Genomic DNA, 26,650 nt, shown 5'->3' with positions numbered 1-26,650 from the left:
CCGATCTTTGGACCGCATAAGGAATAAAACCGGTACGAACCAGACATATACAGAAAGAACCGTTAAAAATCGGTCAACTCTACTCTAAACCGGTCCGATCAAACCGCTTCGTATTGAAAATTAAATCAAAATTCCTGAGGCAGGATTTGAATCCTCTCCCTCATTAATGGATTCTTGTGTTTACTATTATATATGCAAAATTAAATATATTAAAAAATATCTGTCATGAGTTTCAACCAACTATTTTACTTTGACTTTATTTATTTTAATATTGGTTATAAATTCACTCAATCTTAAATTCGTTATATTTTTATTTAACAATAACAATTAACTCACTTAATTTTTTTCGTAACTATATAGTATCTGTTATTATTTTTTAATTAATATTTGTAGTATATAATACTATAATAAATATAAATTAATTAATACGTTGTTGAAGACTAAAAATAATAGTTATTTCAATATAAAAAACAGAATAAAAGATTTGTTCTTCTTGTTCTATGATTTTTGTAAATAACTTGAAATTTCGAAAATTTTAGTGAAAAGATGTATTTTAATTTTTAATTTTAAATGTTTAATTTTTTTTAGTTTTAGTTGTATTAGACCGAGTTAACCAGTTTCAAACAGTAAACTACCAATTGAACCAATCACCCAATAACCCAGTAATCTGATCGGTTCGATAACCGATTTGGTTCTGACAACTATCGTTCTTACCCATGTCTTGTGTGACATAAAAATCTTTAATTCCCACCGAGTTGTCTTCTTTCTCATTAACGTTTGTGCAAATTATAATAAATATACTCGTCGTTTATTTAATTGTTTATTTGTATTTAATTTATTTTAATTCTAATTATTATAGGACTCGTTTTGAAATTATTTATATTTATTAATTTCAATAATCAGAAACTCAGTTGTTCATTCTTTTCATAGTTGTATAATACCTGAACATTATTTTATAACAACTAGTTTAATATATATTAGTATATATTAAAGAAAAACTGAAAGATAAATTATTTAAATTTACAAGTCATAGGTTTTTCAATTTAAAAAATTAAGAACATACTCGTGGATAATTCACATCGGAATAAAGCTTAAGGTCATTGCCATCATTGTTGGGAAAATGATGAATGTCGGTTTCGGATAAGCTCGAGTAAAATTGTAGCACCCTAAGGAATCGAAATTATTTGCAACAATTGCAGTTTCACAGTCAAACAATCATTGAAGGGTAGTTTGGTATATGTTAATAGAGGTATTAAGTTACGTACTCATCTAGATGCACCAGCGAATGAAGTGGTCGTTATGCGTGAGAATATTGAGTGACGACAATGCGCATGCAAAATGTGAAAATTAATAAAGACGTAATGTTCGTTGCATGGTGGTCCGAAACACTCCATGCATGCGCAAGTGACTGAACGAGTTAACCCGAAATCAATTCGAGCTCGGATAAAACATGGGTTAGCCTCAAACCGTGTTGACATGCAGGTGAAGTAAAGATGTTTTACATTGCTTTGAGATAATCTTTTTTTTTTTCGTTGTACAAGGAATAGTAGTAGAAACAAAAGTATAGTAAGACATATCATTATACAAATTGAAAATGACTAACTTTACCATTCACCACCAAGGAAGACTTGTTACTTGTGAACGGAGTCGACCGAAGACAGCGAAGGTTATCGGAAACCTGTTGCCCAGCAAACTTGGACTGTCGCTAAATAAACTGGTAGAGCGGCAAGCTTGCTTGTCACCGTGGCCTTTTTAAATGTGAAATTGGCCACGGAGTGCAACAGGGGAGAGATTGCTAGTAGTTGGAGTCTTAGACAGTTGAGGAAATGTTTGCCGATTTCACCCAAGCCCATAACCGCATTCGCCTACGACCATACACGGTTGGGAATTTTGGTGTGCATGCCGGGGATTGTGGTGGGTTGCATCTACCCATTTTCATTTCTATGTAGTGCCTTCCCTAATTGAGTAGGTGTATCAATTGTGAGGTGAGCCGGGACTAACCCGTTGGTCATGTTTCAGGTTTGTGTGAATGAGAACCCTGGTATATATATAGGGACGGGTGACTTGGCCTTGGCCCATTCTTCCATTGTTTGCTTGTTAAATAGATTATTAAAATGCGACGTCGTTTGCACGCTCCTCTTGGGCTCCCAAGTTACCCGCCAAATCGCATTCGTGGTCGACTAGATTCTGGTTGATGGGACATGGTGATTGACAAGGGAAGCTTTTCCATATTGTGTTCTTCGGGACACGAGCTAGACGATAATGACGATCTTGGACATCCAATTTTTGGGTTGGTATCAACACATGGCTCAGGGATTGGTCAGATACGTCTTCGTCTTGCTCCTAGCTCAACCTAAGAAGGGCATTTCGGTCACACGGCATAAATGGTGTTGCATAGTGATGAAGCATCAGGACTCTTCCGTGTTTGATAAGAAGGGATGCATGTTGCCTTGGTACTCTTCCCGAACAAGAGCACGTGATGTTATTCTCTCAAACACTCCCACTGATAGGCTAAGTTGGGGTAATGTGTCAACTCCTATAACCATACAACGGGCAAGTATTCATCACGGGTGACTCTAACCAATGGGAAACGACAAAATGCTTCCTGTGTAGGGGTGTGCGTTTCTGCCAAGGGCATGCTCATGCGGGACACGTTCTCCATGCTTCCGCGAGACGTCTTCTCAACAAAGCCACGCGTGATGGAAACCCTTGTAAGTAGCATCCTGTAATATGTTATTGCCATCCATGTTATAGCTTTAGTCATGTACAGGTCACTTCATTCGCAGGGATGAGGCCTGTGGCATTCCGTGATTCACGGTAATGCCCAGTTGATATGTCATGTTCGTTGTCGGCAAGTAGCTGTGTTTTCAATGTCTTTATGTTGCGTTATCGACATCGTTCACTTCATGGTGGCATGTGAGGCCTGCAGAATAATATATCCTTACCAGCTTACGGATTTTGTAGTTCTATGACCACCTTGAACACTAGTTTGACTTCACGAATATCCAGGGGCGCATTCTGGAAGTGCAATAGTGCGGTAGTTCTCGACAAGTTCATTCGTGCTTTGTAGGGGTGTTGAGTTCTTCAGTTGCTAATGGAGGTTGTTGGGATGGTTATTTCCTGCGTCGGGACTAAACTCGGCCACATGTTGACTTGGGTGATCCGCTATATTTCAAGTGAGAAAGCATACATGGCGCTCCACAGTAGGCGGTATCCAAAAAAATTTATTTTTTGTTTCTCTGTGCTGGGCCTAGAGGCCCAACATAAGACCCAGACCCGCGTTGAGTGTGAGAGCCCAGTTGGAAATAGGTACAACTCGTGTAGGACAGTTTTTTTTTTATACCAAAGATCCAAGTACTGCTGGACTGTGGTATACGGAACGATTGAAACTTTGTTTCTAACTAAATTGTTTGGCTTTTTTTGTATTTTTGAAATGGGCTTTTTAGTTATATCTTTTCGGTAATAATTGGCCCAATAATGCTTGGGTTTTGTTCGACCGGACTTGTATCGACCTATTGTATTCGGGGAGCCTTAGCCATTACGTGATTAGGCCTACTTCCCAACTTTGTTTCAATTTTCAAAACTGGACCGATTTGGTGAGATTTCCTCCATATGCTGGGTTGCGTAACAGGAGCCCTATCCGGTGATGAAAACACGTTGAACCGTTTTCATGTCTCGTACCTGACAGTGTCACCCGGGGACGTCGTCGTTACTGTCATGGAGCTACTCCTCACTCCGCCCCTCCCCTATGTCTGCCATCTGCACGAACTAATTGACCAGCACGTAGATGAGAACCTCAAACCGGTTTGGAGGAATCATTGTAGAAGGCCTCAAAACTCCCCGATGGTCATCATGAACCCACCCCCGCCGTTCGGGTCGCAAAGGCTCCGGCACGGCGTCGCCGTTGGTATCGGCGCTTTTGTGCTGATAGAATCCGCCGTAACTGTCACGGATGGAGGCTACTTCCTCTCCATGTACTGTAGGTAGTTCAAACCCGGTCCCTGCTAGGGTTTCTTATTTTTGCTTCTCATGGTGTTTGTTGTACTGAACCTTCACCTATATTTTTTGTCCGTGTTATTTTCCTGCATATTATGTTTCGTATGTCATACTTTGCTAGCGGCACACTGCAGTTTACAATTTGGTTAGATAAATTATTCATACATTTAAGTTCTCCACCGTCTGATTGATATTGTGTGTTTTGCTGTCGTAGCTTTCATTACTAGCCCAGTGAATGACGAAGATGAAAAACTGCAAGGGAGAAAATACTTCTATCGTTTCATAAGTGTGCCTACTAGTTTACTATGGCCGAATCCATGCTTCCAAAGAGATTCAGCCGCAATGCTTTGCGCTCGTTTCTGTTGTTGGTCCTGTGACGATTAAGCATGTACGTATGATGATTTACCTTAGGAATTTACCTTATGCTATCCTCCGGAACAACTGGTTGGGAAATTTTTTCTGTTCATCCTGCTGAATTTGTTCGTTGATCTGTGATTATTTTCTGAAAATATTCATGATTTTGTAGCACTGATCCAGAGGCCTTGCCTCCAGTATATGCTGCATTGGTCTATATTGGTGGAAGTCCAAGTGTGAAATTTTAGTCATGGTTGTGACTTATAAGCAGACTTTTTTGATCTTTTAAATTCTGATATAGAATTCTAGGATGGCACGATGTAAGTGTATCTCAGCACCTAACTGTGTCCATTTAGCGCCTATCTGTGTGATCGCTGTTGGGATTGACTTTGATTTGCATATTACACATTCGCAGGATTACTATGACCACACCCGAATGAAATTACGTTGTTGCAATGGCTCTTATCTGTGATCTGTGTTTTCATTTCAAAAAATAACATACTAGGTTTTGTCTTTGCTAGAAGTGTAAAAGATGGTTCATGTTTTCAAGGTTTTACTATGCGTTGTAACAACCGTGGATATAAGGCTTAACTTTTTATTCCATCATGCAGTAATTGATTAACTTATAATGTCCTCAGTCATAACTCCGATCTGCTTGTTTCAGGAGTTCCCCTGGTGTCCACATTGGCCAGCATCCAGGTGAGAGCCATTTCGAGCCGTGCAACGCTCCCACTCCATTTCAGATCCATCCAAGCTCTACATGGTCTGTGTCATGTGCTCGGAAAAGCATAAAAGAAAGCCCTGCGAGGTAAGCCGGAGCCTATCTTCATGGTTTACTCACGTCTTGCTTTTTATAGGGGGTGTTTGACCCCCACCCATGATGGTACCGGCGGAGTCAGTGTTCGAACATGTTCTTGCAGGGGCCCCCATCCGGGTATCGAGGGATCACTCTTCTCAGCCGCAAGTTGTGGCTCTTCCCGTGGAGCAAACAACCAGGTAAAGAGACTCAACTTGTTATTCCAATTCAATCTGCTATGAAGACAACCGCAACAGATTATGTCAAATCCTAAACCTTTCTATTGGTCGTGCAGGATTCCAGTCACGTTGCGGAGACCGTTGTTACCACTGTCTCCGGTATTAAGTGCGACCTCGAAAGGTTGTCTGATGTCATCTCTCGACACGAGGGCGTGGTATTGGAGATAAGAGATGCTATCAGAGAAATGGCTGCTGATATATACTTTCTGAATTTAACCTCACCTACTAAGGGCACTTGCGGCAGTTGCAGGTGCTGAAAGATGAGAAATCGAACAGAAGGCGATGTGAAATTAGTGAGACCGCATAAACCGGTAAAGCGAAAACGAGCAGCGAAAATAAAAAAAGAAACCGGCCCATCAAAGCGACCACTTATTGACACCACATATAGTGTCGACCACATTCCGTGTAGTAAGAACAGAAAGAAGAAGTCGATGTCGCGACACCTCTCAAGTCTTACAACATCACCAGCTAAGCCCTCACCTGAAGTGGTAAAACGCTTTCTAGTTGTTCTCCTAATGAATCGCCAATACTTCTAACTCAATGTACACTCTGGTGGGCCCCGTGACACAATGTTGTGGTATTTTTCAGGTGGATTTAACCGCCGACACAGACGGAGACCCGCCAGCATTCCACGTCGAGGCCAACGTAAAACGTGCGAGGGATGGACTAACTGGGCGGCATATGTGCAACGACCAGCTCCCTGGTGCCCACGACGTGGTCAACTTAGGTAGTCTGCTCAGTTTGAAGGTGGAGCGAATTCCGCAGGTTAGGCATTTTCGTTCGATGTTTTCAATACGGCATGCTGGATGTTATCATCGAGTAAGTTCCTCTGGTTTGTAAGTTATGGATAACGTGAGCCTTTTCTTGCAGAATATGGACCTGGTCTTCCATCCGATGGACGCAATGAATTTGTCCGGACTGGAATTAGCCGTAGCAACGTACATCTTTAGCGGAGACCTTCCACAGAGGTACTGAAAGATTAAAAAGCTCTTTATGTACTTTACATGACTTCAATTGTATTACAACTTTGAATTTGATTTCTAATTTAAATTAGTAAACTATCTATAGAATGCACTATAAAAACCAAAAATATTTGTGAGTTATCATTAAAATTAAAAGACCACAAGATTCTAATAATTTTAAAGATAGCATTACACATTTTATATGAAAAAAATGATAGTATTTGATTTATTAGCAACTATAGATTTTATTTTCATATTAAAAAGATTAAAACATTATTATAGTTAATTTGATAGTACGAAGACAACATTTTTTAGCGATAACGTTAAAAAAGTAAGTTACCATTTTAGAATAAAAATTAGTTAATTCTTTTAGGTATAGCAAATTTAACATTTGAAACGAATAAAATATTCATGCGTTTAACTTTTACAACTAGAAAATAACATTATAAAGCTAATCTGAAAAAAATTAAACAACCATTACAGATTAAATTCAACTTGGTTGATCGTATTAGTAATGAGTAACTCGAATTTGATTTTAACAAGTCTAAAATACTCTTTCTTAATGACTAAGGTACCCTTTTAAAAACTCGAATGAAAAAAATTTTTGGTCTTAACATTGCAAAATTTGTAATATATCTTTTAGTTTGAACTTGATTTGATTGTATTAAAAATTAATATTTAAATTTCTTTATCAAAAAATGTTGTAGAACTTTTAATGATCTTTTTTTTATAAATGAGCAACTAATTTAGGTTGGGAGTATTTCTCTTATTAGTGACGTTGACACGCGTACAGAGTTGTATAAACTCTTCAAGACTATGGTTTTTGGATTCTCTTCGAACACACATGATGATCATATCAGTATGATAATCCTTTAAACTTTAATTACTCGTTTATCATATTTCAAAGTGACCCTCATTTTTTTTCCTATTTTTAAAGTTTCTTGGTCCATTGAGGAACTTAAATTACTTCCCTGTTGCTATAAGCTTCCCCAAAACATAGAAGTAACATAGAGGTATTTTATAGTTTTCACCAAATTCATCTACAGATATTTCAGTGTATGCCTGTGTATTTGTGTTTATTATAGTTAATTTTTTTGAATATAACTTAACTGTTACAAGTTAAATCTGACTTATCTGATGCAAACATGTATGCTGATGAAGTTTTTTAATCGTCGATGGTAAATATCATGATAGTTAAGAAATATATGGGAAGGCATTAGATGTGCAAAACAGCGTCCATTTCAGCATATTGAGATAACAAATAAATACTTAGATATGTGTTTCCTAATTGATGTGTTAATTACACTATGAAAGTTTTTGGTTACATACTTACCTTGAAATACGTAAACATCACGACAGTGAAATTCTGATAGACGTTGGCGACTGTCTCTGTAGTAGAGGCGCACTTCTGACCCTGGTGCCACGATGTGAAGTTGTCGATGATGTGAGTAAATAGTACTGAACATATTACGCATTTGAATGATTGCCAAAGTGACTAATTTAGCTGTGTAAAGTAAGCTGACGAGATTTCACCTTTTTTTTAAATGACGCAGGTCCTTAATGTAGTGGTTCGCATGCTAACAACTCCCTCCGAAAAACAACATTGGTACCTACCGACCAGTATTATGGTAAGACCTGTAACCTGACTGTGTTCCAGTAAAGGAATAGTATATGTTTCTTATAGATTATTGTTCCATTGAGTTGATCTTGCCCCTTGACTACCAGATTCTCTAATGATTTGATGTGTTGTAACTATCAGCAAGCTGCAATCGACGGTCAATCCCTGACCACCGGGAACATGACATCCTTGCGTAACAAGTACATGCGGAGCAAGGTGGATCGCGTTACGAGGGTACGTAGACAGAACTAAGATTTCTGTTATTTTTCTCACACTGATGGATAACTGTGTTGCATGGCTGTTGTTGGGTGGGGGGTATCTGCAGATTTATCAGCCGATGTGGTGTGACCGGCACTGGTACCTAATGATTATTGATGTTCCAAGGAAGAAGTTGATATATCTCGACTCACTTCGGGACCCGCATCAGGCAGATGCTAGGAAAACATGGATGATGCGAGTGGTAACTAACCTTTTTGGTTGTTAAAATGTGAAATGTTGCTATCTGATCCTTCCTACGCATGAGTATGGATATGAGTTTTACCTTACTCTTGCAGGCGCTTTATCTCGAGGGACTCACGTTAGGAAAGTCGTGGCTGTCGGGTGAGGGAGCGCTGCGTCCAAGGTTTTCGGCGTTTGACTTCGAAGAGCCGGATGTCCCTCAGCAAGAGGGGAACTCGTAAGTACATAGCATTTTATATATCAGTTGTTCGTAGATCAACCTCCTGTACGTGTTACCATCCTATAGTGGAAATTACAAGAGACCACAAACAGATGTGACAAACTTTGCATGTTCCCTTCATTAACCAGCTCCATTACTCACATCTGATAAAGCTGGCATTTGACCTTGCAAAATCGATGCAACAGTTGATTGATCGGAGATAGGCTGCTAATAATCGAACAGGAAATCACTGTAAATTTTATTGGTATTGAAAGGTTTTTTTTTTTTACTTAACTCTGAAAATAAGCTACATAGAGAAAATTTTCATTCAGGGTCCTATATCCTCACGATGAAGATCTTGCTTTGCCAACTTGAATGTCGGTTTCGTTTCGGATGAGTATTAACCCAGTTGCAGATGTTTATCAGATGCATTTGCATGTGATTCCCTTGTGACTTTAGAATGCGTTACAATTAACTGATCAGATATAAGATTAACATTCTCCTGTGTAATTGAATGTGATTATTGAAGTGAGTAGAATCTGCATAACGTTTCGTTGCATGTACGATAACTGTGTATAATATTCTCACCTGTCATTTACAGCATACTTGCTTTGATTAATTCCAAAAATCCGATAGTTAACTATTTGCCTAAACAGCATGGACTGTGGCATATGGGTTGCCCAATGGATGATTCGAGAACACTTATAGAAAGACTACGGCGTACAGGTATGCTGACATTTGTGATTTACTGTTACCATTTTCTGGTACCTTGCATGAATGCCTCAAGTATAGAAATTATTGTCGGTAACACAGGCTGAGCTGCATGTTTATACCCTTGTTTCAGCACGTGAATATTGCAACAAGGATGCGGTTAGCTATGGATTTAGTGTTGAAATCACACAATGGAATCGCAAAGGAGGTAGTCTCAAAGGCATTTGCACACTGGGAAATGAAGTCAACCTAGCCGAGTGCATGAGGTCTTTGGGTTCGAGCAATGGTAACTAATTTTGAGGTGGCTTAAGTAAGGGAGTTTAATTTTTGGCTCCAGCCCTGAATGTTTTGGGTTTAGGTTAGGATGACATATACATTTTGTATTTTGATTGTAAAGTGTGAAACATCAAGGACACCATCTTGTTAATATGTGTACATAGTAACGTAATTGGTGCATAGACCTCAAATTTTTTGTGCTTCAATGCAATACTGTATTGTAACCCGACAGGGCTGTTTTAATTACAATTTATAAGCAGTAGTTGTAATGAAAATTATAAGAGCTTGAAATCTTCGTCTTCATCATCCATGTAGATTGTAATGCAATCAATTTTTTTTTGGATTACGAACGCAATGGACGTTAGCACCACGGTCACCAATATCCCTACTTCCAGAATCTACTTGCAGTTCAGCTGTATAATTTCTTGTATCTCGTGTGGTCATGCTCATTTCGCATTATGCATTTTCTCCAAACAATGTGAGCCAGTATAAGTAAATGTAGGCCCGCAATAATATTTATCTATCGTTCATGGGCATCTAGAAAGGAAAAAAGCAAAAAACTAATTCCAAAAGGAAACTTAAAAGTAAAGCAAGCCAAAATTCTATCAAACAAACTAGTAACGCATGTTTTGTATGTTATACATGTTTACATGCTGCCAGTCAAATACATAGCTACCATATTTCCTTAGTTTGCCCAAATACTATCATTACTCAACAACGAAGACTATTTTGGATCACATGTTACATGACAAGATACAAAACTGACATGACCACAACACACATGAACTTAACTGAAAAATCCTTTTGAAAACAGCATTGAAAGAAATAGAGTAGCAGTTGCTCCTGCGGGGGGATGAACCCTAACAGACAGCCACGGTGAAACTTCCACCTGCATCGCTAGCAATCGTCACCCTCATTGCTGTGGGAAACTTCCATGTTTTCCAGTGCCGGTCATTGTACATACGCCAGTCTGCGTAAGGACGAACAAAGTTGTGTGTCAAACAATTATAACCACATGACATAACAATAAAAGCACAAAATAAGCTGTAATGAAATCGGGTTCTCGAAACTTTACCTGCCTCATCCACCTCTCAAACAACTCCTCATTTGTCCACGCATTTAGGTGACCGAAGCTGGTGCTGGCAGCCTGTCCGGATGGAGGCGCAATGTGACCGGAGCAACTTTGTGCCGTGTAAAATTGCTCAATGTGTTACCCGCCGAGGAAGATGTTGGCCCCCGCACCACCAGGACCAACAGGATTGCGGCAACATGGACTGCTAGACACGTGAGCGACAGATGGACTCGGCCTATCTGATTGCGCCCGGGGAGTCTCACGAGGGTTCCCATTCTCCGGTTGCAGTCCCTCCTAATGCAGCCACACAGTTTTCACAAAAATGATCAATGGTTAATGATTTTGGGTGATGTCATGCACGGCCAAATGATTTTTCTCACAATGATATTGTAAATGATATTTTTCATGAATTAATGAATTTCATACTTTCTCAACAAATCAGGTAGGCAACACGTTATTTTGGCCTAGCCTAAAATGAAGTCCACATGCAAGATGGCTAAACCTCAAGACGCTTAGCAACATATATACACTAAAGCCAATTTACACAATGACACATGTTTTATCTACCTAACCACAACAATGACGGATCTGCCAATCAACAGGAATCAGACATTATAATGAGAACATATGTCCTGTATCACACAAAATTTGTTGGATTTTGTTTTGAATCAACATCAAACTACGTACTTACCTCATTTCTGTGACAATGACGGGGCTGTGGCGTTGTAGAAGGGGCAGCTGAATCATGCAAACCATGCTCCACATAACTTGGACTGCCTACACCCTCGAAGCCCTCAACACCCTCTCTCCGGTGCCACGTGCAAGTCCTCCTCGTATGACCGGCAACCCCACAGTTCGTACAACGCCGTCTCTTTGGCACCCTGTCACCCTGACTAGCCGGTTCGGACTCCTTTCCCTTCCTAGGTGCACCCTTTGTCTTTGATACCAACGGGTCCTTGATCCCGGGAAATGGCGACAGACCGAGTTTCATCCCAACCCTTTCAAGCCTTCTACACTGAAGCGCTTCGGCGACATTGGCAATCCCATCCCTAGCGACAACAAACTCTGTAGCATCTTCAGCCCCAAGTTGTGCAACTAAGCTCATTGCCCCACAAAGGGCACCATATCGAAGCAAACGGCCTTCAGGGCCATCTTTACTATCAACCGGGGTCGATCTACAATCCTTTGCTTCCTTGCACCATCTTCGCAAAATAAGACCAGGCGGTATTTCTTCCAAACCCTCGTATTTCATCGCACAGAAGATATGACTACAAGGAATCCCTTCACTGTTCCACATGGAACACTCACACTCTATTTTTTCCTCGTTCGGGTCAATCAATACCTTGTGCACTTTGTTTGGTTTTCCCATTCGCGAGAATGTGTACACAGTTGTCGTGCTGATGCTGTCCTTACCCCGAAACAATAGCGTAGCCACACCCTTAATTTGTTTCTTCACATCTCTAAACACGGCTCTTGTTATACAATTTCGATGCAGACCGCTCGATGGAATCAAGTCCAGTGGTAAGCACCGGACTATAGTAGGTGGAGTAGAATCGAGCTGTTACTTCATTATTACGATAGTCCTTTACAACACGATCTAAACTATGTACAAGTTCCAAAATGCTGTCGGTCGATTTAAGGAAGCCTTTAATGAAAGCATTGATCCCTTCACATCTTGAGGTCGTCCTGTAGCCCGCACAGAAGGTTCCCCTGAGGTACGCCATTGCCCAACTTGCTCTGCTTTCATACGTGGACTTAACCCAAGTGTTATCATGTAGGCCAAGTGACTCCACGGCTGCCTTCCAGTAATCCTCAAACTCACTTATTTCAAAGTTTGCATAAATGGCTTTCCTAAACACCTTGCGAAATTCTTCCTCTTTCACCCGTTGGAGGCAATTCTTCTCCAAGTGCCAACCACAGAGTCTATGTGTCGCCGTCGGAATCACTTCCGCAATTGCAGTGCGCATCGCCTTGTCCCCGTCAGTCACCACTACAAACGGCTTCTTCTGCCCCATTACATCTAGCAGGTTTAGCAACAACCACCTATAAGTGCGGACCTCCTCATCCTCCAACAATGCAAACCCAAATATAATTGTTTGTTTGTGGTGATTTGATCCGGAGAAAACCACCAATGGCTTCTTGTACTTGTTAGATCGGTATGTCGAATCAAAGGCCAAGACGTCACCAAAAATCTGATAATCCGTCATCATCTCGCCGTCAGCCCAAAATAAACTGCCCAATCGATTGTCCGGGGTTCGTGTGTATCTAGCCACGCTCCTCATGTCAGCATTTGCCTTTCCCTCCAAATAACTGATAGTTGCCGCCGCATCTCCGTCGATTACTCGCGCGACCCTTTGCCCGTGAACATAATTATACACATCCCTTTTGGTAAATCGGGGCATGCCATACCCACCAGCTTGCCCCGCCATGTAAACCATTATTTACGACGTTGCGATCCCAAACTGCTTCCAACTATCCACCTGTGCCTTGTCACCCTCACTCATCTTCCGATGGCTAGGCAGGAGACGTGCGAACACTGCTGGGGCAAGCTCGTGGTTGTGTTCGTCCATGATGCTCCTCACCCTCCACACACTACGCTGCATATCATAGTAAATCTTCAACTTAGCCTTGCAGTCCGTGCGACTCTCCAACCTCTCCTCCCTTACTCGCTCAGGACGGTCGTAGTGCTTTGGATGTCTTGTACCTTGGCGATGACAGAAAAAGTCTCTCCTAATCAACACCCCATTCACACGAGCTACATCTCCCTTCCGAACTCCGAAACCCCTTAGTTTGGCGAATTCCTTGTAGACAGCGTAGGCATCATCCTCAGTTGCAAACTCTTTTCCCAAGAAGTCCTTCGCAGTGACTGGCCGGGGGAGACAACCCTCTGCCACATCAGCTGCAGCACCCAAACAATCAACATCATCGGCACCACCTACAATATTTTCCCCGCTAGCGCCATCCACACTGCATTCGATATTCTCCTCGTCGTCGTACGTATCACCACTAGGACAATAATGTCCACAACTAGCATCGGAGTCACTCCCAACCGAGTCCTCGCCCTCACTGTTAGACGAATGACTGAAATCCATTGGAAACCACTGCGCAACCTTCTAGCCTGGTCACATACAAAACAGACAAATCATGCTCACAACCACGACGTTGGTCCAGTCAAAACATCTACCAAGGCTATCATAAATGGACAATATCTTACTCCACAAGTAAGGCAAAACCAATGGGTCTAAACATACCTTACCAACTTTAGTGCATCTTAAATAAGTTAAATTTCGAACATACTTAGAACCTACCCAGCACCGTAACTATATTAGCGTTCCCGGCAGAATTGTGGCCACAAGGATAAAAAACCCTATCCAAATTTCTTAGCCGCGAAGTAAAAAAAAAAACAAAATCAACCGGTCGTATAATATAAATAAATATCACGATCTAATAAGAAATCGGTTACAACCATCTTTTCGTCATATAGTACGTGGTTTCCCGCTGCGAAACAAAACATTGCAATTACCATAAGGGTACATCTGAATGCCGTTTTCACAAAATCACCCTAGCAAAAGTCCAAGCCATCAAACTTATTACTAAACCAGGACAACTACTTAGGGGGCCATAACAGGAACTGACCTCTCAGCAGCCATGCATAGATTAGGTTGCCTAGATTGCTAGCAATACCTGTTGCATTAACAATTTCCCAAACCCACAATACATTGAACTTACTAATTTCTCATAATATACTAATTTGAAGTAATCTACCAATTTGTTCATACCAGACTTCCTCGAATGCTAACAATGATCTAATTTAGCTTACTCTTTTACCAACTACCCAATTCCTATAACCACAACATCACAATTCAGATTTTCACCACCATGCCAATTGTAGAACATACAACTTCACAAAACAACTTTCAAACGCAAAACTCAGATTCAACCTAACCTGATAGTGTTACGAGACCCGACCACAAACCTGATCCTTCACTGGGCAAGCCAGCTCCAACCTTCGAATCACAGGCACCGTAGATGAGGACCAACAACACCCACTATAGGAGAACCGCACCTCAGAGGCATGGCGTCTGTGATAACCACCGATCCTTCGTTTCCATCGATCCTTGGGTACCACGCATCTTCTGAGGAATGGCGACGGTGGAGACGACTTTCACCGGGAGGGAGGAGCCGGGACAGACGAGGAAGCCAAGCGCCGGAGAAAGCGACAGTCACCAGACCCGCGGCGGCTATCTTGGTGAACGCCTCTAGGGTTTTTCCAAGTGACAAGGAAAGAATGATCCACCCACAGCAACAATTCCCTTGCTGACCCCAACTTTTTTTTGGGAAAAAACCTCAAGGCCCCACAACACCACTAACGGGACACTCAACAAGGACAACCCCGTTCTGATTGGCGCTATACAGCCGGCTCACAAAGCACTTCAATGAGCCACTCCAGCTACTTGAGACCAACTTCTATTCAGCCATACACAGACAACACGTGTCTTTGGCAGCTTCAATAAAAACAAGAATCTGTATATCTGTACAAACATTAATCTTTACCGTAGATCGACCCTTTAAGTAATTATATTTGTATACTAAATATATAAAAATATTATTATTATAATTAATTACATATTTAGAATATTTTTAATTTAAAAATACATATTAATTATTAAAAAATACTAATATTAAAATACTGTCTAAAAAATGAATAATGTCACTGCTATTTTAATAATATTATTTTTTTCTATAAATTCATAAAAATATACAAAGCAAAGAAATTATATTTAGAGTTACTTTATAAAAAATTAGAGTAAAAATATTTTTTTTTAGCGTCTGTTATAAAAAATGTATCAATAACGAAATTACAATGAGCCAATGACTAATAGCATATAAAATGAATTAATTACTCATAACATATATGGTTTTGTTACTTAGTTTAACATGAAATTTTTTGGGTTATGTTACGTATATACCAAAATCAGCCACTAAAGTCAGTTATCAATATAAAATACATGTTAGAATATAAATACATATTAAAAATAAATTAAATCACAAATATATTTATACACAAATACATTGATGACTAATTTTAATAACTGATTTTAGTGTACAAATAACATTTCTCTTTAAAAATATATTTTAGTTAAATCTTTAAAATAATCAAAATTTTCATAGCAGAATAAATAAACTTTTTAAAGTAAAATAATTAAATATTTTATCAACACAAAAACTCAATTATTGCAATATTTTATTATAAATATAATTATATAAATTATTTTGTATTCACATATAAATAACCAATTTGTGTGCAATCTTTCTATCATTCTATGCCTACATAACATGATCCTAAAATATTATTGTTTGTCTCCTAGTGAGTACGAAATATCTCCGTATGTAACTCTTAAGTTTTAAGTCTTTTTATACAAATAACAAAAAGTAACAATATCTACTGGAACTTCTCATGGATCGGATCAGTTTCATTTCTGATAGGCAGGATCCTCAAAAACGAGGCAAACCTAGAGCATACGTGAAACTAGTAAGTAAAGATAAGCATATTGGAGACTCAAGATTTCAGAGAGAGAGAGATTTAGAGAGTATTCATGGTGAATATCTTACAATGGTTATATTGAAATAAAGAACATATCGACATCCATGACGCTCTTGTCATAAGGTCCCTTGAATCCCCAGTTGAGATGAGTTTAGTGGAAAATCGGGATAGAGATGATAAGAAGTATTGGTCCCTTGGTATATTCTTCCTTTTAATTATTTTCAGAGTGGCCCCAAATGAAAAAGGAACAAGTCGTACATTATTTTATCGATTCAAAGATACATCACGCTGTTGTACGGTTTTGTGATCCAGCCTCCCATTTGCACTAGTCATTTCACTCATTTGACTCATTTTCCATTGGAAAGGAAGAAATCAAAGTAGATAGAAAAATGATATAAACGTGCTTTAGTTTAAATACTTTTATATGGAATAAAACTTTCACGGTATAATTTATTTATATACTACCATATTAATTGTTATAGTTATTTTCAATTTTATTATGTAAAGGTTATTCAAAATTTTTAATGTGATTTATTGATAATATAAAATAGTTTTAGATTTTAGTAGATATCAACATATGATATTCATGGATATATTTAAAAAAAAGTTAAGATTTAATTATTCTATTAGTCTTTATAATTATATTAAATTTTTAATTAAATTTTTATATTTTTTAATTTTGTCAAAAAATTAAATTAACAAAATATTTTTTCTAAAAAATATACGGTTAAAAATTTAATTAAATTTTTAATTATAAATACTTTTAATTTACAAAAAAATATTCAATTAATTTTAATATTTTTTATATTAAGAATGACCTAATTATAAAACTGAAAAGAGTATAAAAAATTAATTGAAAAAAAATATATATAAAAATTTAATTATAAATTTGATAAAATTATAAAAATTAACAGAATAATTAACCCAAAAATTAATCACTCAAACATGGTGGATCAACACTTGTATTATTAAGTTAGACATTGAGGGGGAGGGACCTAACATAGTGTTAAAGTGCTTCTTCTAGGTACAATTTCCCTCCACTTATTTAATGACCCAAATTAAACAGACAAGCTTTTGTCATGCTTGTATATACCCCCTGTAATACCTTATTGACAGTGACTAAAATGATGAACTAACACTTCAATACCACATTCAACACTAGTGAAACAACTTTGTTTATTTTTGACATTCAATCAAAATAGATACAATATCAGTTTCTTATTTTTTATTATCATAATATTTTTTAATAAAAACCCATTTGTAATTATTTTTATGTAAAATTAATAATAAAAAACATCATGAATTAAGTTTTACCATCATGAATCTATCTTTATTCCTCATCTTTATGAGACCTGGATAAAACATTAAACTTGTGCTTAGCTAAATCAGATCAAACATTGGTACTTTAGTTTACTCTATTGATCGAATGGCATCCATCAAAGAAAAAATAATGTTTCACTTAAGAAAGGTTAAACTTTTGGTTGTCCATCGTGTGGTTTTCATTCAACTGCATTTGTCATACATAATTGTGCTTAGTTGCTTAGTACTAATTTCAAATACAAGACAAATCAAGAAAAAATTAAAATATTGATCACTTAATATTTTTCTCTAATATCACGCTTAATGAATCTATAAAAGATAATAAAACATGGAGAAAAAATGTTTTTCCTTGCACTTCTATACTAATTAAGGAAATCAAGGAATAACTCAATATTGATAGTTGTTGGAAGCACGTTAGTTCTTGACATACATTAATTGATATGTCCACAGACAAGGACATATACAGACATATTTTCTTATTTGTTCTTGAATTTTATTGGTGTCACAAGTAAACATTATTTATGATATTCAAAATAAATTGATCTTCATAGATAACTGTTAAAATTATTGACATAGATTAGGAGGAAGAGGAAAAAACACTGGTTAATCAAAGCCCTCCTTATTGTTAACTTCTCATTAACTTGAAAATCTTGAAAATTAAATGAAAACTTCTCATACCCCTCTGAAGTGGTACCCAACTTTCTGCAGGATGGAGCTTTGCTGTTGGCTTTTTCTTTCTTTGTTTCCGTACTCTACCAAAATATAGTAATAGAATAGTATAGAGGTATTTAAAAAAAAACGGTATTTAAAATTTTAAATCAAAAAAAATTAATGTGAAAATTTTATTTTCTAATTTGTAAGAGTTAAGAAGTCAATATTTTTCCACCAATACCAGTTAATTTTTTTAATTTTAAATTTTAAATTCTTAAATTATATACCGTAAATTTTAATTTTAAATTACCAATTCTCCAAAAATAAAAATTAAAAAAATAATTAAAAAAATTACTATTATTAACTACTTAAAAATTGGTTCTTATACTTTTTCAATTTGTAAAATAAAAACTCTATTTCAACAACTTTTAAAATATAACTAAGCTTGAAAGAGAAAATTGGTGATAAAAACAGTTTATTAAAAAAAAAAGAGTATGAGAGAGAGATAGGGAAAAGTGTCATACATTTGAGGTTGAAGCAAAGACTAATGTTGCATGAACACATAACAAGAATAAACATAAAACAAAGTCTGTGCTGAATTTAGGTGTCGCCATGCATGCAGCTGAATCTGGCAAATAAGATGAATAACAATATTAAGGAAACAAATTTTCAAGAAACTGGCACATGTAATTTAAATGGATCAAGTTTGCCTCAACACAATGGACTCTCAAATAAATCTTTGACTACTCATTCCGGTGGCTAATATTTTGACTTTGAATTTAACCTTAACTTGTGCATGCAAAAGTTCAACGCCCAAAAAATCTATCATTAAAGTAACAAAATAAGACCAAAATAAATACAATACTATTTCTATATAATGAATATTATACAATACAAAGCAAGACCAAAAATTCTATGAGAGGATGGCAGCGGCGACTCAGAGATAATGTCGAGGTGAGGCTTCTAGAGAATAAGACGGCAGGGTCTGGTAGTGCTTGTGTGAGTGGGGGTGGAGAGCTTCTGATATGTTGCTGCAGCGTGTTGGTTGGGAGGGGGAGGGATGGGAACGAGGAAGTAGATATTGCCGCGACGGAGGTCAGCGTGGGGAGAAACGATGAGGAGATTGGGGGAAGAAAGGTTCTTGAGGACATGGTTAGGATGGGCTCTCATGACGTCAGCAGCCTTGATGGTGCAAGTGGTGATCTCTTCAACTCTGGCATTGGAGTGAATTATTCGTATCACGTCTAGTGCCCCGCATGGCAAGATGCATGATATGCATCCCCTTATGTTCTTCTTCATTATCCACATCCTTCCCTTTCCTACCCACAATACACACGCTTTCTTCTTTTCTCCTTATATATATTTTTTTTCTCTCCCTACATTTTTTATTCTAAAACTCACTTGCATTTATCTTCCATATTAACCATATGCTTTGTACCAAGAGCCAAACACCTATTATAAAAAAGTAATCAGTACAAGAAAGAGGGAGGAAAACCTAGATCAGATTAGTTTCTAATTGAAAATATCTGAAGCATAGCATCTCAGATTAAGGATAGCCCTACAGTTACCAAGTAATTCCACTAGTGCAAATAAAAGGAGAATTCTATGACACAACAACCTTTTCCTTTTCTTTTTTCTTTTTCTCTTATTGCCCATACTCATGCTAGTTTTGTCTCTGTTTGCTGACAACACTTAATACGAAGAAAATAAAACGAAAAGTATACTAATGCGAAAATTAGTAATAGCACTTAGACTAGCCCAATACATAGACTGAAACAAAATCAAGCAGGGTTCAATACTATCAGAAAAAAAATCAAGAGGTTATAGGTTTTCAAGATAATTAGTTTTCAATTTATTTTTTTCCGTTGACCATTGGCTTATGAGGGAAAATAATTAAGGTTCTTTTATCTTAACATGAGAGAAGGAATATGTTGTTAGGAAATTATTTAAATTCCTAACTTATTTGTGGGCAATACATATATCAATTATAATCACAAATGATGCTATTTCAAATTAAATGACTTATATAATGATGATCTCATTTATTGTTATAAATGCTAATTGAATAAGTCATTATTACTTTTGATTTGGAATTAAATGAGAATAAAACCGGATATTATCTTTTGTTCCTTAGATAATTATCTTTTTGGATTTTAGATATATTATCTTTTGGGCTTTAGATACTATTTTATTTGGGCTTAAGGGTTTAATGGGTGCCATGCTCAAATATAAATAGACCTTCAGGGTTTCGGTCCCCAATATATCAAAGCCGCCTTTGTTACTCTTTCCCCATCAAAAGAGTTGCAGTTCAGCCTCCTAGGAATACAGAAGGCTTTGGTGGAGGAAGATCGAAAGAACCACAAGATCCAAATTCTTTCGATCGTATGATTCATGTTTATGAATTCAGGTACGCTTCCGTATTATGTTATATTTTTTTGTGATTCAATATGGATGATCTGGGTTATTGAAAATTAATTATTCCAACAAGTGGTATCAGAGCCATCCATAATTTAATCATCGAAAATATTCGATTTTATTTTATTAGATCAATATATATATGCGTTGTTTACGTTGCATCCGAAATTGTTGCACGCTAATTGTTCCCCTTTTGTATGTGCACCAATATACGTATATATATTTAATAATAAAAAAAAAAAGGCAACGCAAACGGCAGTGTATATATAACCTTTCACAGTATAGGATATATAATCACTTTAAAGGTTAAAATTTTTTTTATTCTAACACTGTGATTGCAATCTTTATATATATATATACGTGTATTATCATTATGAATATGTATATATATATATATATATATATATATATATATATATATATATATATGATTTTGGCATTGTTTCAGATTACATGTTATTACTGCCATTTGGATTGCTTTATATATATATATATACTTTCGGCTGCTTAGATATATATATTTTACCGTATCGAACTTTTTTTATATAGTAATTGATTTATTCTGAAAATTAGCACAAAAAAAATAATTTTTTTTAATTGTTACGTGAGGAAACTAGTAACAATTTGGATTATTATACCCATCTATTATAAAGATTTGTTTTTGGAATAAATCGATTGAACATTATGCTGCCAAAGTAGTCTCTTTTGTGAAAATTGATTTATTCAAAACATTAGGAATATGGTGATATGTAATTCATGCGAATATTGGTCGGCCCAAAGGAAGGCCTATATTTGGCCGAATTACATACACATATTAATGGTAAATAAATATTTGGGTAACTGATTAAGAATAAAGTAATACTTATTATTTATGCGAACAATAATCGGCCCAAAGGAAGTTTATTGTTTGGCCAAATAATAAGCATTGCACACTTTTGTTGGGTAACTGATTAAGAATAAAGTAATACTTATTATTTATGCGAACAATAATCGGCCCAAAGGAAGTTTATTGTTTGGCCAAATAATAAGCATTGCACACCTTTGTTTATTTTCTATTAATTATGCGGTCAATAATCGGCCCAAAGGAAGGTTATTGTTTGGCCAATTAATAGAAAATATATGCGGTAATAAATAGGTTGCGAAGTTTAAGTTTCCATGTGCGCATTAAGTCGGTCCAAAGAAAGGCTTAATGTGTGACAGGAATTTTGACAATATTTGATTACTGCAATGAGAGTATCACTTACAGTTAATTTTTCTATCCAAAGATTGAAAATTAATGTTGTGCTAGATATCTCAATATGGATTTTTTACCCATTAATTAACTAATGTTTACTGCATGTTTATTTGTTCTAATCCAGAAACTATGGCTTCAGCTACCAATGTTTCTGCACAAATTAGCAGTATTCCTATGCTGAATGGTTCAAACTTTAAAGTTTGGAAGGATACCGTGGAGATTGTCCTCGGTTGTATGGATCTAGACACAGCTCTTCGAGAGGAGAAACCCACTTCCACTCCGGAAAATCTCAATGAGGTTAAAATAGAGAAGTGGGAGAGATCCAATCGAATGAGCATTATGATCATGAAACGGTCAATTCTTGAGGCGTTTCGGGGTTCAATTACTGAGGATAAAGATGCCAAAAAGATCCTAAAAGATGTTGAAAAATTCTTTACTAAGAATGAAAAAGCGGAGGCAAGTAGTCTTTTGAGCAAACTTGTCTTCATGAGGTATAAAGGTACAGGGAACATAAGGGAGTACATTATGGAAATGTCTCATCTTGCTTCAAAGTTGAAAGCACTAAAGTTAGAGTTGTCTGAAGACTTACTCGTGCATTTCATTTTGATTTCCCTTCCTACACACTTTGGGCAATTCAAAGTGAGTTATAACACTCTGAAGGACACTTGGTCCTTAAATGAGCTTATATCTCACTGTGTGCAAGAAGAAGAGAGGCTACAGCAAGATAAGACTGAAAGTGCTCACATGGCTTCATCTTCTCAGTATAAAAGAAAGCGTTATACTACTGCGGATATACCTTCTCAGCAGAAAAAGGCTAAGAAACAGGATCAAGTTTCAACCTGTTTCTTCTGTAAGAAGGCGGGACACATGAAGAAGGATTGTACCAAATATGCCACTTGGCGTGTAAAGAAGGGGTTGCCTGTGGAGCCGACCGCCAAGTGATGCTGAAAGATACATCTATGTGGCAGACGGCAATATAGTTGCAAGTCGAAGCTATAGGAACCTTTAGATTATGTTCCACGAGTGGATTTTATTTGGATTTATTAGAGACATTTTATGTACCGTCATTTAGACGAAATTTGGTTTCTGTTTCTCGTTTGGACAAATCAGGTTATTTTTGTTCGTTCGGAGACAATAAAGTTAGTCTCTTTTATAATTCGAATAATATTTATTCTGGTCATTTGGTGGATAATCTATATAGGCTTGACTTAAAATAATAAATACTGCAAACAGGTACAAAAAAAAACTAAATGAGAATTCGGCATCATTATGGCACAAACGCCTAGGTCACATCTCTAAACAGAGAATTCAGAGGTTTGTGTCGGATGGAATTCTTGGACCCCTAAAATTGGCGGACTTTGAAGTCTGCATTGAGTGCATAAAGGGGAAAAAGGACAAACGAAAGAAAATTAGGTGCCGAGAGAGCTAAAGATGTCTTAGAACTGATACACACCGATATATGGGGCCTATTCCCTACTGTATCTTGGAATGGACAACGGTACTTTATTACGTTCATAGATGATTACTCTCGTTATGGGTATCTATATTTAATTCATGAAAAGTCCCAAGCCTTGGATGTTTTCAAGTCTTTCAAAGCTGAAGTTGAACTTCAACTTGGAAAGAAAATTAAAGCTGTCAAATCTGATCGTGGTGGTGAATACTACAGAAGATATGACGGTTCAGGTGAGCAACGTCCCGGGCCTTTTGCTCTTTTCCTAGAGGAGTGTGGTATTGTTCCGCAATACACCATGCCAGGCAAACCTAGCATGAATGGTGTTGCAGAGCGAAGGAACCGAACTCTTAAGGACATGGTGAGAAGTATGATTAGTCATTCTTCCTTACCTGAATCACTCTGGAGAGAAGCATTAAAGACCGCAGTGTACATCCTTAATAGGGTGCCAAGCAAAGCAATTAACAAAACCCCATATGAAATTTGGACTGGAAAAAGGCCCAGTATAAAGCATCTACATATTTGGGGATGTCCAGCTGAGGCGCAACCTTATAGGCCGCATGAAAGAAAATTGGACTCAAGGGCAATTAGTTGCTACTTTGTTGGTTACGCTGAGCGCTCACGGGGGTACAAGTTTTACAATCCTGCATCAAGGTCTATTTTGAAACAGGAAATACGAGATTTCTTGAGGATGTTGAGTTTGGGGGGAAGGAGATACTAGAAATGTTGCTTTTGATGAGGATTCTGTAACTGACAATGATCAGGTCTTTGTACCTATTATTGTTCAAGACACAGTTATAGTACAAGAGCACAATGAGAATCCTACTGTAGATCCAGTTACAGTACAAGAGAACAATGAGAATATCGTTGTTGCTCAAGATACTGCTACAACACAGTAAAATAATGAGAATCCTCCTCAACTCCAACCCATACAGCAAGCTCAACAAACCTCAAGAAGTGTCATTAAGGAGATCCAATAGAGAAAAGAGAAAATCCATCTATGATCTCAAACAAGCTTCCTGTTAATTGGTATCACAAGTTTAATCAAGTCATTACCTCATATGTTTTTGAGGTAAATATTATAGATGAATGTGTATACCGCAAGTTCAGTGGGAGTAAATATATCCTTTTGGTCTTAGATGTTGATGACATTCTACTTACTAGTAACGATATAGGCTTGTTGCATGAAACTAAGAAATTTCTATCGAACAAATTCGAAATGAAAGATTTTGGTGATGCCTCTTTTGTATTAGGAATCGAGATACTAAGAGATCATTCTCAAGGTATTCTTGGATTATCACAAAAGAACTATATCAAAAAGATTTTAAGTAGATATGGCATGGAAAGTTGTAGACCAATGAACACACCCGTAACTAAAGGAGACAAGTTCAGTCTCAAACAATGTCCTGAAAATGATCTTGAGAGGACAGCAATGCATGATAAACCTTATGCATTAGCACTAGGGAATTTAATGTATGCTCAAGTATACATACATCCTGATATATCATTTATAGTGGGAGTGTTAGGTAGATACTTGAGCAATCCGGATATGGATCATTGGATAGCTGTTAAACGCATAATGCGTTATCTAAAGAGAACAAATGATTACATGCTTATTTATCGGAGATCAGAAAATTTGGAGATCATTAGGTACTCTGATTCCGATTTCATGGCATATGGTTGCGAAACTTTGTCACTAAGCTTCATATAGTAGATGACATTGAAAGGGCCATTAAAGATATTTTGTGACAACAAGTCAGTAAGTACTATACTCCAATAACAATAAGAGCTTGACAAAATCGAAGCATACAGACATCAAGTTTCTTAGTTGTCAAGGAGAAAGTTTAAGAAAAACAGATTTTCATAGGACATATGGAAACAGAGTATATGCTAGCAGACCCATTACCAAGGGATTGAACCCTAAAGTTTTTCATGAGCACACTGCTCGGATGGGTGTCAACATTTATGATGCCTTGGTTTAGTGGGAGTTTATTTTATGCTATATGTCCTATGACAGATATTGAGTTATTTTCTGCAGAATTAAGTTGATGGTTTATTTCATGTTATATGAAATGTTCATTTTGCAATATTTGTATTGTGTTTGATCTCAATAAAGTTGGACCAGCTGGAAATAGACTTGCATGAGATCACTTGGCATGTAATTTCCATATTACTCATCCAAATTTGATCTATGTCGTTAAGTATATTAGGATGGTGATTGGCGTGGTTTAGTCACGGCATTTAATGTGATAAAAGCTGTGGTAGTTCCATATCTAATGTATGAGACGGACCAGATTGTTAAAGTAATGAAAGAAATAGCATTCAGATGCGCGCATAAAGTTTATAAAATGTGATTATGTCAAGAAAGAATATATGTATAGCCCAAGTGGGAGATTGTTAGGAAATTATTTAAATTCCTAACTTATTTGTGGGCAATACATATATCAATTATAATCACAAATGATGCTATTTCAAATTAAATGACTTATATAATGATGATCTCATTTATTGTTATAAATGCTAATTGAATAAGTCATTATTACTTTTGATTTGGAATTAAATGAGAATAAAACCGGATATTATCTTTTGTTCCTTAGATAATTATCTTTTTGGATTTTAGATATATTATCTTTTGGGCTTTAGATACTATTTTATTTGGGCTTAAGGGTTTAATGGGTGCCATGCTCAAATATAAATAGACCTTCAGGGTTTCGGTCCCCAATATACCAAAGCCGCCTTTGTTACTCTTTCCCCATCAAAAGAGTTGCAGTTCAGCCTCCTAGGAATACAGAAGGCTTTGGTTGAGGAAGATCGAAAGAACCACAAGATCCAAATTATTCCGATCGTATGATTCATGTTTATGAATTCAGGTACGCTTCCGTATTATGTTATATTTTTTGTGATTCAATATGGATGATCTGGGTTATTGAAAATTAATTATTCCAACATATGTCACCACTCACCAGAGGTTATTGAGGACAATTCAACAATTTTGACTCTTCCAAGTCCTCCAAAGTACAATGTCTAAGCGGGCACAAGTGGTTTTGTTTGACTTATTTAAGCATCATATCTCGGATTCCATTTTTAAGATTGTCTATATGCAATAGGTTTTATAATCAGTTCACTTTTAATTAGAGTTTTTAATTTTTTAAATTTTCATATTTTCTATTACTCTTAAGATTTTGTGAGAAAATAAAAATGATCTCTCCATGTATTAATTTATTAGGTTTTCTTTCAATACAGTTAGAATCCCTTTTAACCTTATCCGTTACGATAAGATTTTAAGTATAAATGCCGTTTATTTTGAATTTGGCATCCTCACTCACACTATATATTGTGATGGAAAAAAATTT

The 26,650-nt window shown here is 36.9% G+C and overlaps 2 protein-coding genes across 6 annotated transcripts; one reads left to right on the top strand and one right to left on the bottom strand.

Annotated features, from left to right (window-relative positions):
* Positions 1 to 3,544: 3,544 nt before the first annotated feature.
* Positions 3,545 to 9,901, top strand: LOC112797432 (uncharacterized). Of its 2 annotated transcripts, none has more exons than XM_025840346.3 (14): positions 3,545 to 3,983; positions 4,211 to 4,384; positions 5,015 to 5,158; positions 5,271 to 5,346; positions 5,442 to 5,873; positions 5,974 to 6,150; positions 6,256 to 6,353; positions 7,707 to 7,791; positions 7,901 to 7,975; positions 8,107 to 8,199; positions 8,291 to 8,425; positions 8,520 to 8,641; positions 9,280 to 9,349; positions 9,468 to 9,901. In XM_025840346.3, exons 5-13 carry the CDS (start codon positions 5,646 to 5,648, stop codon positions 9,329 to 9,331), a joined length of 1,065 nt encoding a protein of 354 aa, XP_025696131.1. In that variant the 5' UTR covers positions 3,545 to 3,983; positions 4,211 to 4,384; positions 5,015 to 5,158; positions 5,271 to 5,346; positions 5,442 to 5,645; the 3' UTR covers positions 9,332 to 9,349; positions 9,468 to 9,901. The 2 variants fall into 2 exon arrangements, with proteins under 2 accessions (XP_025696131.1, XP_025696132.1); XM_025840347.3 differs by having other exon boundaries at positions 3,568 to 3,979.
* A 309-nt stretch (positions 9,902 to 10,210) lies between these two features.
* On the bottom strand, positions 10,211 to 15,107 carry LOC112797433 (protein FAR1-RELATED SEQUENCE 5). 4 transcript variants are annotated; one of them, XM_025840350.3, is made up of 4 exons: positions 14,629 to 15,107; positions 11,374 to 13,800; positions 10,686 to 10,976; positions 10,211 to 10,580 (listed from the first exon to the last, which is right to left on the bottom strand). In XM_025840350.3, exon 2 carries the CDS (start codon positions 13,118 to 13,120, stop codon positions 12,143 to 12,145), a length of 978 nt encoding a protein of 325 aa, XP_025696135.1. In that variant the 5' UTR covers positions 13,121 to 13,800; positions 14,629 to 15,107; the 3' UTR covers positions 10,211 to 10,580; positions 10,686 to 10,976; positions 11,374 to 12,142. The 4 variants fall into 3 exon arrangements, with proteins under 4 accessions (XP_025696135.1, XP_072092120.1, XP_029153802.2 ...); XM_029297969.2 differs by having other exon boundaries at positions 14,659 to 15,041; XM_072236018.1 differs by having other exon boundaries at positions 14,659 to 14,995.
* Positions 15,108 to 26,650: the final 11,543 nt, after the last annotated feature.

This window comes from Arachis hypogaea, chromosome 4 (assembly GCF_003086295.3).
Source record: "Arachis hypogaea cultivar Tifrunner chromosome 4, arahy.Tifrunner.gnm2.J5K5, whole genome shotgun sequence".
Classification (NCBI taxonomy): Eukaryota; Viridiplantae; Streptophyta; class Magnoliopsida; order Fabales; family Fabaceae; genus Arachis; species Arachis hypogaea.
This window is presented reverse-complemented; position numbering and strand designations above follow the sequence as displayed.

Bases quoted from the DNA above. Each gene is read 5' to 3' on its own strand.
- LOC112797432 (XM_025840346.3), top strand. From the start codon at position 5,646: ATGAGAAATCGAACAGAAGGCGATGTGAAATTAGTGAGACCGCATAAA. The intron at 6,151-6,255 runs GTTAGGCATTTT...CTTTTCTTGCAG, and splicing joins AGGTGGAGCGAATTCCGCAG to AATATGGACCTGGTCTTCCA. The intron at 7,976-8,106 runs GTAAGACCTGTA...TGTAACTATCAG, and splicing joins ACCTACCGACCAGTATTATG to CAAGCTGCAATCGACGGTCA.
- LOC112797433 (XM_025840350.3), bottom strand. From the start codon at position 13,120: ATGGTTTACATGGCGGGGCAAGCTGGTGGGTATGGCATGCCCCGATTT.